Here is a 16749-nt window from a genome sequence, read left to right as displayed (position 1 = left end):
TTTTGACATGATATCAAAAACTTCACAATAGTGACTAAATTGTTTTCGTCAATTACACTGGTGGTTTACAGTCATACTTAATCTTGTTTCATACGATTTGTATGTAATTATTGTATTAAAAAGTATGAAAAATGATTATATGCGACTGTACAGCGATCTTTCAAGATATACAATGGGCCTTCCTGACGGCACTATTTTACTTTTCGGGACATGAGTCAATGAGTGATAACAGAAAATATTAAAAAAAATTGATCTGCATAAATGGCATTGAATCGAGAATTTTCGATGCATCGCATGAGACACCCTGAAATAAATGATTTACAGCCACATTACAGTGTTTAAAATCTCGTGTCTGAAAATTAAAAAAAAATAAAAAAAACTCAGAGACATTCTTTAATCAATTGTACAGTATGTTTTCATGATCTGAATCCACGGCAGCTCGTATTATAACATGCATCTTCTTTTACCTACTATAAATATTATACAGTCGTTCCAACGCCAAAGGGCGGGTTTTTAAAAAAAGTGCGGTTAATAAATTTTCGCAAAGGGTGGTTTTAATTTTTCCAAATGGCAGTTTTGATTCATCCAATGGCCGGTTTGATTTTTCTAAAGGGCAGTTTTTGTAATTTGACTGAGGTGCTCTACTTAAAAAACTAATCGCTCCAAAGAAAGAAAAAAAAAGTGCGTTGCCGATTCATTAATATGCTGTATTCCTGTAATTGTCAAATTTCGATAAGCTAAAAATAGATGATCATGCTAGTAACCATGCTCAGAAAAAAGTGATCATGCTCTGTAAAAAGTGACCATGCTGAGAAAAAAGTGACCATGCTCTGAAAAATACCATTTTCTTTTCACTTGATAATATGATCATTTGTCGTGAACAAGCTATTTGTATTTTTTATTGTAAAGAGTTTACTGAAGAAAATGTAGCGATTTGCTCCAAAAAAATAGAGGACATTGGTGATGTAGACATTTGCTATTTAGTTGATCCTACTGATCCAGTTCTGGTGTTGGACATAAAAGTCAACACTTTACCGTTCAAATTTCATCGTTATATATCGAATTAAGAAGAATCAAATTCAAAAATTTCTTCTCAAGAAACACAAGAAAAAGAACGCGTACAATTAAGTGAGTTTGGGTTGTAACTACATATTAGAAAATCGATTTGTTTAACTTTTGTTTTAACACTTATATTGTTATATCACCATTTTTTTCTTTGTCGGTCCTTTTTGACGGAAATGTCTAGAACTCCGTATTTTTTTCAAACGTATTTTTTTCAAATAAACGTATTTTTTAGAATCACACGATGGTCTACACGTCGATTGACATGCCATATCATCTAAACTTCATGGGATGATCGATTTCTGTTTTCCATAAAATCTGCTTCACTGTCATTACAAGCTACTACTGGAGCGCAGATAGACAACTACCAAGTTCTGGTTTGCTTGGGAGGTTTTTGCCAATGTTTCTAATTTAAGTAAAGGCCTAAACATTATGAAAGATGAAACAAGTAATTAAATCATCCTGACATAAGCTTGTTTATCAGCCTACAAATAAAGCTGGTTCACGCACTTTATTCTTCTCCTTTTTCTTTTCCCTTAACATACTTCTTTATCGTATAAAAATAACCGATCTCGTAAAAAGGTTAGCTTAGTAGTGACTCTTGTTTCTTTGAAAAGAAGCTAAAATGAAAAAAAAAGACATATTGTGACATTGCGGCTGCGGCTAGTCTTTGCTATAAGAGGGTTCTTGAGTTTTTGGAAACTCAGAGGCTGTAAATGGCTGTGATTGCACTGTAAATAGTTTTATTTATACTGGCCTTCTGGTCTTGGCCAGACTTGCTGTAAGTGGTATAAAAAAAAATACGTTTGAAAAAAATACGGAGGTCTAAACATTTCCCTTTTTGACCTCAGATGAAGGAAGGGTTTTTTGGTAATGTTAAGCTACCAGCTTTACTACAAAAGTAACATTTAAATTCATTTATTTTCTTTTTATAGATAATGCTGTTCTAGAAATAACAAATCAACCTCTATACTACAAAGCATTTATGAAGAGTCTTGAAGAAGAAGGCTATGAATTAATAGGTTACATAAGAAAATCAAAAGGAAAAGAAAACGACGATGTCAGAGTCCGATTATTAGAAACTATGGCTATTAGGCTTACAGAAAGATATTCAGTCAAGACCTTTTATGCTTCCCCCTTCTCTAACAGCATGGATGAAATCGCCTCAAGAGATTTATGCGAGAAGAATAAATCCCTTGTAAAGCGATTGAATAATGTTTCTGGAAGTGCCCAAGGTATATTTGTATACATTTATCGCCAAAAGAATTATAATTTATATCATTTTCCTTTTTAGATATGATGAGTCATATCAAAGCAGCCAATACTAATATTTGTTTGATTGTGATAGACTTTGCGGGTCTATCAAGAGATAGCGAAGATATACGATCCTTTGTCAGGTAATGAAGAAATAGACACTATCTATTGATTTACTCAGAATTACTCTTTTAGATCTCACCCGAAGTTAAAAAAAAATATCAGTGGATCGTTTACCAATAAACAACATGGTCACAACATATAACAGAGAAGATATACTACTTGATCACAAATTCATGAAGGATTTTGATTGCAGAAAGGCACCAATACAAAGATCTCTATAGATAAAGTTTATTTCTAACGAACATTAAAATCTTATAGAATGCAAATGACTATAACAAAATTGTCAGAAAAAACTCACAAATAACTTTTTTTTTGAACCGTTTTTTTTCACTTTTTTTTTCAGAGCATGGTCACTTTTTACAGAGCATGGTCACTTTAACAGAGCATGGTCACTTTTTTCTGAACATGGTTACTAGCATGATCATCTATTTTTATCTTATCGAAATTTGACAATTACAGGAATACAGCATGTTAATGAATCGGCAACGCACTTTTTTTTTCTTTCTTTGGAACGATTAGTTTTTTAAGTAGAGCACCTCAGTCAAATTACAAAAACTGCCCTTTGGAAAAATCAAACCGGCCATTGGATGAATCAAAACTGCCATTTGGAAAAATTAAAACCACCCTTTGCGAAAAGTTATTAACCGCACTTTTTTTTAAAACCCGCCCTTTGGCGTTGGAACGACTGTATTTGATTGTCCCACTTTTTTTAAGGGGCATTAAAAACACTGCTCGCTCCATTTTATTTCAGTCCATTTGATTACAGCCCCGTTGTTTGATGAATTCTTTAATTTGATCAATGTTCAATCTAAGATTATAAGATTCACTATTTCTTACATATCTTAAACAAAACGGATTTTGTAGATGTTGTTTTTGAGATTGTATGTGAATCTTTATATGCGAAAGAATCACATCCAATATGATAATATAATTGTAGCAAAATGTTTCAATTGAAGTATTTTATCTCTTTTTTTGATCAATTATTGCTACGCAGACGCGAGTCTTTGTTTATTTGTATGATTATAGAAGAGGTAATTGCTTCTAAATTTAAGTTTTAAAATAAATTCTCTGTGTCCTCGTATTTTTCATTTATATAGAAAAAAGTATTAAAGAGTTATTTGTTAACTCTACTTGAAGTTCCAATTACATTGGTTCCTTCTACTTCATCAGAAATAACAATAGCGTTATTTCCACCAGGCGTGAATGGACCCTCCTTAGTTACAAAGTAATAATTAACTGAATTATCTGCGTTATCACCACCTGAATCCCCAAAGCTGAGAACGCCACTAGGAGCTGCCTCGACCCAAAACATGGCTGAGCAAAAAAAAGCAAAAAAGACCAAGCTGCGCATATTTTTTGTTAAATTATCTTATTTGGAAACGAAAGAGAAAGAGAAAGAAAAACACATTCGTTCTCAAATGCTTAACGTTTACATGCCAATGCATTTGAGATCATTATTCGGGGCTTGGACGTATTTCCATAAAGCTCTGGTATGGTTTGCAGTGTCAACATGCACATACATCAACCGATAAACATGATCAAATGTTCTAAAAAGACGTCCCATGAAATCAAATATTTATTGTGACACCACATTTTGCTTTTCTACTTCAAAAAATTTGATCATAAACAATTTATGATCCATTAAATATAAAGAAATATAAGATTACCGATTTGTTTTATAATAGAATTTAGAATCTTCGGATCTACCTATCCTTAGGGTTAGAAAAAAACCCTGCATATTGATACTAAACACCTAAATAAATAAGAGACCTCAGCAGATAAGAAGGTAAATTATTACCAATTTTCCACAACATTAGGTACTCATGGTTATTTTGCAAGGACATCAGCAACAGTCCACTTAAATTTACACTTAATCAGTATTTATTTTATTTATTTTAATGATCATTATTTAAACGGGTGTACTTTCGTACAACCGCAGCACTAGAATAGATTAGTCTTTTGGTTTAGCTATTATCTTTATTGAACCGCTGTTTTTTTGGCAAAGCAACTACAACAAAGTGAAATATAATAATAGTTAGATGATGAAGCGTCATTAAACATTGTAATGTCCCTCACCAAGTAGTTTTTTCAAAGGATCTATTTCATGATCGTGCTCAACGGAATGGCCATAATCGACATAGTTGGATCTTTTGCTGTCTTGTGAAGCTTCCGCATTATTACCAGCATAAGTGTTGCCAGCGCTGGCTAAACTGGTGGGTGCTCTACGAACTTAAGCTGAATTCAACACATCGACTGGAGCGGCTATCACTTCATATGAGCATGTGGTAATAACAGCGATGGACAAAAGCAAAAAATATGTAGTGCACATTTTGTAAACTTATGACTAAAATGAATTTCAACATGTTAAAACTTGTCTCTTTTTATATCTAACTTTCTTATGTTGGGTGCATTCTATCGTATTTTGGCATAATATAAAAAAAAAGTTGCATATCCCAGAAAGTACTAAAAAGCTCTGATTATCTAACCTATGTTCACCTCTGCATCGTTATCTTTTCTTGCCTCTCGTAATTTGGTAACACATGTCTTTTGAATTGCTTGTTGTTAAGTACAGTCACTACACATGATTTACAACAATGTATCATTGACGGTAAACATGGGTATTTCTTTCAAAGGAAAAAGTAATGAAAACATTTAATTTTAGAGAATCAATATGACTATATATATACTGTTTTTTGTCTAACAATGCTACATAATGCACATATAAAGGAAAGGCCCATCAATGGGTTAGTGTTCTCCAAAAATTATCTATACTTACCTAATAACCGATGCATCACTTGGCATTGATGATAAAAATAAATGCCGATGTCTAGTTTAGCAGTTTATTTAAGGAAAAATAAACGTTAATATTATAGTTGTAGAAAAATGTTAAACGTAAAGTATTTTGATGATTAATAGCTACGCAAACGCAAGGCTCTATTTATTTGCAGGATTTAGTTAAATAAAACCGATATTATTTGCTCACTTTTTATTTTTATATAAACGACCATTGAAAACTTTTTTGTCCCTGCTGCCTGGAGTTCCAACTCCATTGATTCCTTTTACTTCATTAGAAGGAATGAAAACATTATTTTTACCAGACATGAATGAATCTTGCTTCAATACAAACTCGTCGTTTACTGAATTATCTCTGTTTTCACCACCTGAATCTCCCAATCCAAGAATGCCACTGGGAGCTGCCTTAACCAAAAACAGGGCTGAGCAAAAAAAAGCAAAAAAGACCAAACTGCGCATATTTCTTGTCATGGTATTTTATTTGGAAACGAAAGAGAAAGTGAAAGTGAAAGTAAAACTCATTCGTTCTCGAATAATTAGCGTTTAAATACCAATGCATTTAAGATTGTCATTCAAAGTTTAAACGTATTTTCAAGAAGCTCTGGTATGGTTTGCGGTGTCAACAGGTACATACATCAACCATAATAAACATGATTAAATTTTTTGAAGACGTCCCGTGAAATAAAATATCTATTGTGGCACTACCTTTTGCTTTTCTATTAACAAAAACTGGATCAAAAACAATTTATGATGCATTGAATGTAAAGACATGCAAGATTCCCGATTTGTTGTATAATACGATTTAGAACCTTCGGGAGTACTACCAATATTTAGGGTCAAGATCCCTGCATATTAATACTAATAATACCTAAATAAATGACACAAGCAGATACGAAGATAAATTATGGCCATGTTTAACAACATTGGGATATATTTGATTCATAAGAATATTGGTGGCACTTGATTTATATTTTTTTTATGGCTCTGCAGTAGACAAAACTAATGAGAAAACAAAATTGTATTCACTAGAGAAATATTGAGCTTTGATTGAAACCATATATTTCAGTGATCATTATTTAATCGTGTTTACTTTACTGTAACCACTGCACTTAATTGATGCCAACCTTGTTTCGCTGGTCGGGTGCTTTTTTGGCAGGGCAACTATAAAATAGTTAGATAAGGAAGCTTCATTAAATTTCATAAGGTGCCTCACCAAATAATTTTTTCAAAGGATCTATTCGATGATCATGCTCAATGTAATGGCCATAATCTGTATAACCGTCTCTTCTGCTGTTTTTTGTATCTCTCACATTAGTACCAGCATTAGTGTTGTTATCGCTTGCTAAATTGATAGTTATTCTACGAACTTTGGCAATATTCGATTAATCGGTTGGAGCGGCCATTTCTTTATACGAACATACCGTAATGACAGCGATTGATAAAATTAAAAATAAGTAGTACGTATTTTGTAAAATTATAATCAATTAATTTCAACATATGCATATAAACCCATCCTTTTTTATATTTAGTTTTTTAAATGTTGAGCGCATGCTACAAAATAAAATAAAAGATGCATATCCCAGAAAATAGTAAAAAGATCTGAGAACCTACGTTGTGCTTTTCTCTGCATCGTTGTCTTTTATTGTCTCTCGTAATTTTGTCACACATGTCTCTTGGAATTGCTGTCGAGTACAGTTACTACTCGCATAATTTACAGCGATGTGTCATGGAGACGATGAAACCGGGTTATTCTTTCCAAAAAAAAAGGGGGGGGGACAGAAACGTTTAATCGTAAACTATTAATATGACTATATATGTACTGTTTTGTGTCTAACGATGCTACATCATGCACATATAAATAAAAGGCCCAACAATGCGTTAGTGATCGCCAAAAAATTATCTAGACTTATCTAATAACCGATGGGTTATTTGGCATCGATAATAAAAATAATGTCTATGCCTGCATAGGATTAGATTCCTTATTTTTAGGATTAATAAAAGCTTCAACACCTGTTTACAATTGAACAAGCTATAGTTTCACGCAAAGTGCAGACATTAACCATTCCATTGGCTTTTCGAATATGAAGTAACAAACATTTTACCTACAGAAATAACAAGGAATTGGTACTATTGGCTGTAATAAAGAATACGCCTCATTGTCCACAAGAAGATCATTTTCTGTTTTTTTATAAGTTTATAAGTGAAATAATTGTAAACTAGCCATTTATAACAGTAAAAGCATATACTATTAAATAAGGGATATGTACTTTATCCAATTAAGGTTATGAAAGAGCCGAAATACATGTATATATCACATTTTGAATATCTCGTAATTTATTGACTTTTATATTATACAAGTATAAATATTGGAGCCACAGATTATATTGATTAACTATTAGCAACGTTGTATATCTTTCCCACGGGATCAACACCTTTCACTGGGTTATATGACGTTCTTATGCCATTGACACCTTTTACTGGGTCAAATTTATTTTGCTGACCATCAAAGGCACTATCTCCTGTTGTAACTATATTTAGGTTTTGTGAGCTGTCTGTATTGGAAGCGCCTGTATCTCCTAGACCAACTATGCCGCTAGGAGCTGCTCTGCCCATTGATATGGCTAAACAAAGAAAAGTTAACAAAACTAAACCACGCATATTTGAGTAAGCAAAAAAAAGTATTAAAAAACAAATTAAATACTCCCGAGAGGATCAAAGTCACATTTAGTATGCACTTTTTGTTTCGAGGGGTATATTTAAAGCCATGCAACTTTTATGGGACTCATTCTATGGCTGCAATCAATGCGGTATGAGAGGCCAGCCTAGAATTATTGCTTTGCATAAAGACTTGAGCATCAAACCTCTGCATAACGAACATGTTTCTGGGTGTCCAAATAGGGTTTTTAATGAAAAGTCGGTATGAATTCCTCCCAACTGACTTTTTAATTAAATAAACACAGTGGCGATCACTGTTACCAGAAATCATCGTGTTTCATTTCCCCATTCATGCACCTGTAAAGCGGCATTTATTATGTGTGCAACACTTGCTCACATGAACGGAATGTAGGAAAAAACGGGAAAAACTGGATTTTCTATTGTTATTGTTTCTGTCATTTACATTGTTTATTTAAAAGGGAGGGGAATTTTGAGCTGACTACTGTCATATTTATTTTAAATACATTACGTAAAACAATGAATATATAAGAAACGTGTTGCCTATTTACTAGTACAAGATGACGAAAATCATAACGAATTGTGAAAAGGTGCAACCCGAACAAAGAAGCGAATGAAAGTTGTTTGTTTTGAATCCAGCTCCCCAGGCCTATTCTTTATCTCGGAAAAACTGGTTATTTTTAGTGTTCCCAAAAAAGAAAACCAATTTGACAGCCCGTTCCTGGGGTTTTCTTCTTGGATTGCAAACAAGAATAAAAGATCATGGTTTCGTCAACGTTTACGGCATTTGACTCCGCTAATAAATGTGTCAAAATTTACCCACCCCTCGTTTTTTTCATGGACTCAATGGAAAGCTGTCCAGTTTTTTTTTGTTTCTACATAAATCATTCGATCAACCGAGCTCTTTACCGCTTTTTGATTTCTGTTTACACGCCATTTACACCTTTTAAAATCTACTTTCAACATCTGAGACTAAAAGCTCTCTCGTTTATAGATTATTGACGGATTTAGCGTAGACAAGGTTTAGCACCTATTTAAAGTTTTTTGAACCCGAGCATTTTTTTTTTTTTTTTTATTATAAACCGGAAACCTATAATATCAACAATATAAGCGCCCATAATTTCGACGGCTTAGCAAACTAAAAGGGAGCATGGTGAATAGGTTTCACTCCTACACTCCTAACTACCTCCTTATTTCCCCAGAAACAATTCTTCTTTTTCAAACTTGTATTTAACACAACACACTTTTTTGTTTGTTTGTTTCCTTTTTCTTCCTCTCCATAAACCAATGTCTGTTATTTCAAGTCAGTCTCTGCGATCCTATCAAGTGATACAACGTGATTTCTCCGCACAAGGCGTGCAAGTTGCATTAAAAAATGGAACCACGCTATTTTATGGGGTCGGCGGTCCTTACACAATGGATGGTGCCGAGAATATCATGGTCGGTGATGTCTGGGTCTTGGCTGGCCAAAGCAACATGAGAGGTTTCGCCTACTTCAAGGATCCATGGACCCACAAGGACACTGAAAAACTGATTCACGACAAGACCTTTCATTTATTTGACATGACCGAAAATTGGTCGGTTGCAAAAGATCCTGTCCATGAATTATCCAAATCTATTCGAAATGTCAATTATAATATTCAAGACGGCACTGTCACCAATCCAGAACTTCCCTTGATTCGTGGGGGATCGTTGGCCCTTTCTTTTGCAAAAAAGTATCAAGAGTTGATCGAAAAGGATGTCGGCAAGAAGGTGCCTGTTGGCTTGATCGCAAGTGCTCATGGTGGTGTTACGCTGGACCAGTGGAGTCCGACTTTACTAAGAGACTCAAGTCAATGGAAGAATGATACATTGTATGGTGCCATGTTGGGTAGAATTGAGGCTAGTGGATCAAACAAAATTGCCGGTATCTTGTGGTATCAAGGAGAGTCAGACACACGTAATATCACACTTGCATCCACTTACAAGACCCGCATGAAATCCTGGATTGATCATGCACGTACAGATTTAAATAGTAGTAACTTAAATGTTGTACAAGTCCAAATTGCCAGAGAGTTAGCAGATGGTAATTATGACCTTGGTTGGAGTCTGGTGCGGGCTGCTCAAGCTGCCTTGATTGATAAGAATGTTGCCACGGTCTCAAGTGTGGATTGTCCATTGGATGATCGTATTCATCTCAGTCTAAAGGGTCAGTATATGATGGGTGATCGTGTGGCTATTGCAGCGCATGCAGTCATGAACAACAAGGGAACTATGGTGAGCCCCTACATTCAATCTGTGGAGTATGAGAAGGGAAATACTTCGCGCCCGCCTGCTTTAAGACTTACATTTGGAAATGTGTCCTCGTTTAAGAAGGTAGAGGCACCACAAGGATTTAGCTTACATAATACTGAAACGGGTATTGAAGAAGCAATCATTTTTAAAACCGCAATCTATGGTAGCACTGTTCGCATATTGTTAGCAAGCGAAATTGGAAACAAAACGTTGGATTTGTATTATGGGTATGGAAAGAATCCGATCAGTAATATAGTATCTACCGGTGGTATGGGTTTATTAACGTTTGGGCCTATGAAGGTTACATCATAATACTACTTAGGTTTTCATTTAAAATAATGTCAGATACTGCCATCATGACATGCTGTAATAAATTTGTATCTGTTGCATCTGTAAAATGAACATAGACTCTTTTATCAGGTTTACGATTGAGTCTTTGAAATCTCCTCTTAAAATAATCTTTGGCGGCGTCATAAGATTGAACATGACCTACATTAAAATAGCGTTTGCATAAGTATTAGGTTGTACATGACCAGTCTTTTTCTTTTCTTACCTTTGTAATCTGGGAAATACTCTTCAATAGGAGAATATTGGATTTTCTTTTTAAATATATCAATTTTGTTTAAAAGTAAAATCATGGAAGTCTTTACAAACCAATGTGAATTACATGTTGTATCAAACAGCATAAGTGCTTCGTGCATCTAAATGAAAACAAGTGTAAGCCTTTTTTTTCTCTTGTATTCGTTCGTGTTCCTTTTTACTTACTTGGTTCTATAATTAAAAAAAGAAAATGAATACAAAGAAAAAAATCTTAAAAATTATGTCATACAAAAAAAACTTACTGAGTCTCTATCTTCAGCTAAACATTGGTCGTATCCACTTATAGCGACCACAAATAAAACGGATGTGACACTATCAAAGCAATGGATCCATTTTTTTCGCTCGCTTCGTTGTCCACCCACATCAAACATACGGTAAGTTAATGGACCCAGATGAAATGTTGTCTCGACAATACCAGTTGTCTTTGCCCTGCATCGAATGATATCCTGATCTGTAGGTGTGTATCTTGGGTCCCATAATGTATCAATTTTATCAAAAAAGCTGAAAAAAAATAAAATTAGGCTTTTTTTTTTAATTTAAAATTATACTTACTAGTCTATGTTATCGTGTAAGGCAAGCATGGTCCCTGTCTTACGTGCTGTCTGCATGTATTCATTTTTCCATAATTGTTTTAATGGTTCACGATAAATTTCGGGAAAAGGTTGATTTTCTTCTAATGAAGGGGTTTCGATAAATAAGCTGGCATATTCCTACGTTTAAAAAGATTTTTTAGCTAACTAATTTATTCAAACAGATACACAAAAAAAAACTAAACTTACTAGCATATAAGGGTCTGAAAAATGTATATTTGCAGCTTCCAATGCTTCTAATAAAGTCTGTACTGTTGAAAAGACATTGAAAAAGACAACCACACGAAACCCTTCCCTTTCACTTGCTTTAAAGCCGGAAGCATGAATTAATCGCATTTGCTTCAATACAGTGGATTTCCCTGACTCTCCTGCACCTATTTTTTAAGGTTAACACCAATTTTTTTGAACCCTTTTTTTTTTTTTTAGACTTGCCTAGCAGTAATAGTTTCACTTCTTTCTTCATTCGCTTTTCATCCAATTTAAGTTGTTTATCAATCAAGCGACTTGTTGGCGTACTCGTAGTCTTTAAACTACTCTTCATAATTCCCATTTTTTTTTTCTTTTTTTTTTGTAAGATTTTTTTTTTTATGTATCTGTATTTGGTTGCTGGGTGAATTCAGTAAGAGGGAAAAGGGAAAAAAAAAAGTTTACTCTAATTTTTTACACTTGACTTTTATACAAAAGAATGCGTGTGACAAAATTCCACAATTTCACCTTTGGATATTGTCACGCAAAAAAAAAAAGGTTTTATAAAAAACGCTAATATATTGTTTATGTCCTTGTACCTCATGGGGAAAATGCACTTTCAGTTATATAAGGTTTAGGTAACACATAAAGGAAAAACCAATTTTTGTCCGCTCAAAGTTTGAAAATCACAAGAGAGAAAGAGAGAGAAACAAAACACGTTTTTTTTATCTTCTTTTTTTTTTTTTCTTTATTTAATTAGGTATTATGCTCTTGAATAAGATTCCAACTCTTTCTCCATACAAGTGAAGAGTAGTTGGAAATGGGACCTTCTAAACCAAAAGAAACAGGAGCGAAATGAATGAAAGTGGCAATGACAGCCAAATAAACAGGTACAAATACAGCGTATTGTACTAATTTGGAACTGTTGCGAGTGAAATGGTCCATTAAAAATGGAACCATGATGATGCTGAAATAAAGTGCTGGGAAGTAATGATGCAAGTAGGTGACACGACCCATAATGAAGAACGGGATATAATGGAAGAACCAGCCAAGGAACAAGGTCTTGCCTGCATAAAAGAAATGGTCCCATTGAGCGTTCGAAAGATCATAAATCTTTCTTTGCATACGAATTAAATAAAAGGCTGTAGCACCAACAAAGACAAAAATAGATGTGATGGATAACCACCACACAATTGGGTTGCCCAAAAGATAATACTTGACATCGTTATCTCCCCATCCACACATACGAAGTCCCACAGACACAAAAGGCCATTCACTGGGGCCAGAGGAAAGAATATCATATTTATCGGGATCCGGTGTCAATGCATTATTAGAGGTCCACATAGCAATATTAAGCGTCAGGAAATCACGAAGGAAATGAGACTTGTAAGAATTGGCAGGAGCAGCAGGTAATTTTTCATTCCAGTGTTGTTCCACATTCCACATAGCATGAGGATCATCTGTGTTATTGTTCTTATCGCAATACACTTCGGTTTGTTTAAAACCCCATTGAGGTAATACACCATTATCCGCTGTTAAAAGACATCCCATCTTTTCATGACGAAGACGGAATCGTGTGGTCAAGGATCGAACTCTTTCCTTATCGTGATACACAAAATCATCCACAATCTCCACTTTCCAGTTATCTTGCACATCTCCCACAGTTTCATTACCATAGCAACTCACTTCCCATTGTCCCGTTGTGACAGGTGCTGCGACGGGGTGACTGTGCAAATTACGGCCAGTGGAAGTATGTTGAAGACGAATTATATCACCGTCCTTGACGAATCGAATGAAACTTTCGTCCTCAGGGTTTTCGTATAAGCTGGAATCATAGGTTCTAGGAGGACGAATAGTCCAATGGTTATTATCATCCTTGTGATGATAACAAGTGACTTGTTGTTGCTTGGATCCTTCAGGGTAAGTTTGGACATGAGAGTGAAGTAATCCGCCACCATAACCAGCATTTTTGAATGTAAGTTTTGAGTCATATGCAATTTCTGTACGAGCCGAGGTTAAAAGAAAGTTTTGTTCCTAAATAAACAGCACACTTACCAAGTGGATTCTCGGTCATGGAATTTCCTTCCAAATTAGCTTGGAAAAGCGAACTCATTTGAGCATCCCCAGGGCCACTCTTGTACAAGAGCGCAAAATGTAACACAAAACTAGTAAGGTAAATGACTGCAGGAATAACGATTAAACCAATAATACGCGCAATCCAATGTTGAATATAGGTCTTCTTGGGGATCTGTAAATCACCCCACATTTCCCAAAGATCCTCGATCGTATATACACCTACAACAGCCACAGCAAATAATCCGACCCATTTCACACTTAATACACAGCCCAATGAAACACCGGTCAAACAAAGCCAAGTCCACCATTCGGTAGAAAATGATCTGTAATAGGAGTGAGACTACATTATTGATTGTTATTTTGTTGTTACTGATGAGAACTTACTGGTTACGTAAATTGTGGAAAGTGGTCAAAGTATAGAGAGAAGTACAGGTAAAGAAAAGAAGCATGGAATCTAACAAGATGAATCTACTGATGGTAAGATAGGCATTATCTACAAACAAAAAAAGTGGTAATGATGAGTGCCTGTGTATATATTATAAAATTTAGCTTCCTTTTACCGAGTAAGACCATGGTGGCAGCCAAAATGGATGCTTTTAAAGACATTTTCAATTGAACAGCAGTGAGGTAGGCAACGGGAACCATCATGGCGCCAAAGAACGCGTTAAAGATACGCATGCAGGCATAATTGACATCCTCAGGGTAAGTAGCACCTGAATCAAAATTGAAAGATCCATTATAACCACCGATCCAGCCTGACAAACCCACTAGTATTTTACCAAGAGGTGGATGCACATCAAAATAAAAGTCATGATTTAAATAATGAGATCCAAACTAAAATATTATATTAAGAAAAAAAGGTGAGTTGACTCAATGGCTTTTTGTTTGTAGGTAGTGTACTTATTACCTTTCCAAAATGTGCCTTTCATTTTTTGAAAAACCGTTAATTATTTTCGCTTGGCACAATATATATTTGAATTCTATTTTTACCTCATCCCAGACCACAGCATTACTGAGTGTAATCTTTCTAAATCGAGTCCAAAAGGATATCAGAGTCAAGACGATGGTAATGATTGTGTGTTGGTTCTTTTGTAAAAATGCAATGTTCTAAGTGTAGAGGGGGTTAAAAACAAAAGGAGTTGGTGAGTTCAAAACAAGAGGTGTTTCTTACCTTGTTTGAAGAATAGACGACGGCTGGTTGGTATTTTTGTGTCTTTTGCTTTAATGCGTCCTGTTGATCTTCCATAACATATTCCGCTTGCTTTTCAGACAGGGGAATATGTCTTCGTTTCATGGTGGCCATCCGCGTTTTTCTTTTTTTTTCGTGGATGAGAAAAAAGAAAAGGGAAAGAAAAGAACGTGCGTTGTTATTTATTAAATTGATATTTATTTTTATTTTTGAATGGCCGGTTCAGAGGAACCTTTTTTTCATATTGAAAGGTGACAGATCCACGGCTTGGCTCTGTGTAGCCGTGGTAGGAAGTATATGCTTATTCATGCTTTGATTAAACATTTACAGAGAACTCAATGGCGGAGGAAAAAAGACACACTAACTCTTGTTTAGTAATGCCCGGTTTATTCGCAATAAAGAAGCCCTTATTGCACGTGGTACAGTTCTACATTATTTTGAATCGGGAGCAAACGCCTGAACTGTGCAAAAAAAATATTTGGTGTGTGCGTTTTAGATAGTTAATTTGGGCTGAGCAGCATTCTTTTACTTCTGTTAAATAGCACAGTGGCAATAATTGCGTCATTGTTTTGGTTAAGTATATGGTAATGTGTCATTGTGTCACTTATGTAAAGTGTGAATGTTTACATTAGAGTGCTTTAATTAGAAACAATCAATTCTCAGTTAAAAACCGAAAGCTAAACCAAGTTACATGTATTTGTGAATTATGGAATAGAGGCCCGTTTATGCGGTGTTCTTGGTTATTGGTATGATAGCAAGCTATTCTATCACAAACAAAAATTTAGTCATTTTACGAGGGGTGTAATGTATCAGCAATCGTTATATCTTTGAGATAAGCCTTCGACTCTATTACATATAAAGATGGTATCTCTCCCTGGAGTTTCTCTCATGCAGTCTTAATTAAAAACTGTTCACTTAGGCAAACGGCATTTATCGCCTGAATGTCTTTCATTTGTGGACGTGTCGGGGTCCTACCAGATAGTGACAATTATGCAAAGCTCCTCCATTTATAGGTATTTTTATAAACTACAACATCATGATATGAATAATTCAAATTAGCGACTTTTATATAATCTCTCTGGAAAGGAGATATCCCCCGGATTGAAATATTTTTACAACCAGTATATGGAGGGCCATGCAGTAAAATCTTATTTTTTGCCATTACTATGTTACAAGACTATTGATGAGTTTGTCGACGCCGTAAGTATCTATTCATCCAACATAATTAGATTACAAATATTTGATATTGTGGATTTAAAAAACCTTTAGGGGAATGTATTAAACTAAAGTCCATCGCATAATCCCAAAAAAAACGAATGCGGCTATCATTTTGATAGCGTTCAATGTCACTAATGTCTTTAAGGCTGCTTTAGATGGCTAAAACGGATGGATGCTGATGTTCCTATCAGCTCATCGCCGAGTAAAATAAGGGCATGTTGCTTGACTTTGTTTGGTACTCCATCAACTTTTGTGTCTCAGGCTAGGTCGTACAAGTAATTCTCATGATTTCCGATCTGTGCACTTTCAAAGCTCCAATCTTTGACAAAACTTAAGCTTTATTTGATACCCGAGATTTGAATGGCTGTTTTCCACTAATACATATTTGTGCTCATTGACGCCAAGCTCCTGTATAAAATCTCTCGAACAGATGACTGTTAACCATGCGGCCTATACATTCATGAACTGATGAGAATAACGGGCATGCCAAGTTCTGAATAAATAGCTGTATGTATTCTTAAGTCGTCCTCGATCCTTAAAATTGTCTTAGATACAATAATCATGTTGCCTTAAGCTAAGATAATTTAGTACAATTTTAGGAGATGGCCATAATGCATGAGAGGTTTTTGGATAATAGGTTTATTAAAATCTATAAATACAAGCATATTTACACTTGACAGTCAGGCTCACTGTTGGGAGTGGTCTGACACA

At 34.9% G+C, this 16749-nt stretch overlaps 7 protein-coding genes across 7 annotated transcripts; 3 read left to right on the top strand and 4 right to left on the bottom strand.

Annotated features, from left to right (window-relative positions):
* Window positions 1-833: 833 nt before the first annotated feature.
* On the top strand, window positions 834-1337 carry EV154DRAFT_495789 (uncharacterized protein). Its single transcript, XM_051600080.1, has one exon. The coding sequence runs from the start codon at window positions 864-866 to the stop codon at window positions 1065-1067; it is 204 nt and encodes a 67-aa protein (XP_051461798.1). The 5' UTR covers window positions 834-863; the 3' UTR covers window positions 1068-1337.
* Window positions 1338-1742: 405 nt separating this feature from the next.
* EV154DRAFT_495787 (uncharacterized protein) lies at window positions 1743-3065 on the top strand. Its single transcript, XM_051600079.1, has 5 exons — window positions 1743-1843; window positions 1914-1932; window positions 1998-2297; window positions 2357-2459; window positions 2512-3065. Exons 2-5 carry the CDS (start codon window positions 1914-1916, stop codon window positions 2579-2581), a joined length of 492 nt encoding a protein of 163 aa, XP_051461797.1. The 5' UTR covers window positions 1743-1843; the 3' UTR covers window positions 2582-3065.
* A 393-nt stretch (window positions 3066-3458) lies between these two features.
* Window positions 3459-3809, bottom strand: EV154DRAFT_495784 (uncharacterized protein). Its single transcript, XM_051600078.1, has one exon. It carries the CDS (start codon window positions 3788-3790, stop codon window positions 3554-3556), a length of 237 nt encoding a protein of 78 aa, XP_051461796.1. The 5' UTR covers window positions 3791-3809; the 3' UTR covers window positions 3459-3553.
* Window positions 3810-5348: 1539 nt separating this feature from the next.
* EV154DRAFT_495783 (uncharacterized protein) lies at window positions 5349-5731 on the bottom strand. Its single transcript, XM_051600077.1, has one exon. It carries the CDS (start codon window positions 5701-5703, stop codon window positions 5419-5421), a length of 285 nt encoding a protein of 94 aa, XP_051461795.1. The 5' UTR covers window positions 5704-5731; the 3' UTR covers window positions 5349-5418.
* A 3494-nt stretch (window positions 5732-9225) lies between these two features.
* EV154DRAFT_395638 (SGNH hydrolase-type esterase domain-containing protein) lies at window positions 9226-10467 on the top strand (the record flags this gene model as incomplete). Its single annotated transcript, XM_051595178.1, has 1 exon — window positions 9226-10467. A coding segment is annotated over one exon (1242 nt), but the record flags the coding sequence as incomplete, so codon positions are not given.
* On the bottom strand, window positions 10373-11919 carry EV154DRAFT_574243 (putative Gpa2-guanine nucleotide-binding protein alpha-2 subunit; the record flags this gene model as incomplete). The annotated part of the gene is made up of 7 exons (XM_051606423.1): window positions 10373-10668; window positions 10733-10880; window positions 10945-10950; window positions 11022-11280; window positions 11332-11489; window positions 11559-11743; window positions 11802-11919. The coding sequence occupies 7 exons, from the start codon at window positions 11917-11919 to the stop codon at window positions 10481-10483; spliced, it is 1062 nt and encodes a 353-aa protein (XP_051461793.1). The 3' UTR covers window positions 10373-10480.
* A 355-nt stretch (window positions 11920-12274) lies between these two features.
* On the bottom strand, window positions 12275-15240 carry EV154DRAFT_495775 (Dolichyl-phosphate-mannose-protein mannosyltransferase-domain-containing protein). Its single transcript, XM_051600076.1, has 7 exons — window positions 14803-15240; window positions 14622-14738; window positions 14539-14553; window positions 14192-14465; window positions 14016-14124; window positions 13611-13954; window positions 12275-13555 (listed from the first exon to the last, which is right to left on the bottom strand). Exons 1-7 carry the CDS (start codon window positions 14932-14934, stop codon window positions 12312-12314), a joined length of 2235 nt encoding a protein of 744 aa, XP_051461792.1. The 5' UTR covers window positions 14935-15240; the 3' UTR covers window positions 12275-12311.
* Window positions 15241-16749: the final 1509 nt, after the last annotated feature.

This window comes from Mucor mucedo (genome assembly GCF_025094135.1).
Source record: "Mucor mucedo strain NRRL 3635 chromosome Unknown EV154scaffold_11, whole genome shotgun sequence".
In the NCBI taxonomy this organism is placed as follows: domain Eukaryota; kingdom Fungi; phylum Mucoromycota; class Mucoromycetes; order Mucorales; family Mucoraceae; genus Mucor; species Mucor mucedo.
This window is presented reverse-complemented; position numbering and strand designations above follow the sequence as displayed.

Coding starts and splice junctions, on each gene's coding strand:
- EV154DRAFT_495775 (XM_051600076.1), bottom strand. CDS start 14,934: ATGGCCACCATGAAACGAAGACATATTCCCCTGTCTGAAAAGCAAGCG. Junction 14,739..14,802: donor TCGTCTATTCTTCAAACAAG/GTAAGAAACACC, acceptor CTCTACACTTAG/AACATTGCATTTTTACAAAA. Junction 13,955..14,015: donor TTCCACAATTTACGTAACCA/GTAAGTTCTCAT, acceptor CTCCTATTACAG/ATCATTTTCTACCGAATGGT.
- EV154DRAFT_495784 (XM_051600078.1), bottom strand. CDS start 3,790: ATGCGCAGCTTGGTCTTTTTTGCTTTTTTTTGCTCAGCCATGTTTTGG.
- EV154DRAFT_495783 (XM_051600077.1), bottom strand. CDS start 5,703: ATGACAAGAAATATGCGCAGTTTGGTCTTTTTTGCTTTTTTTTGCTCA.
- EV154DRAFT_495789 (XM_051600080.1), top strand. CDS start 864: ATGATCATTTGTCGTGAACAAGCTATTTGTATTTTTTATTGTAAAGAG.
- EV154DRAFT_495787 (XM_051600079.1), top strand. Junction 2,298..2,356: donor TGTTTCTGGAAGTGCCCAAG/GTATATTTGTAT, acceptor TTTCCTTTTTAG/ATATGATGAGTCATATCAAA. Junction 2,460..2,511: donor GATATACGATCCTTTGTCAG/GTAATGAAGAAA, acceptor TTACTCTTTTAG/ATCTCACCCGAAGTTAAAAA.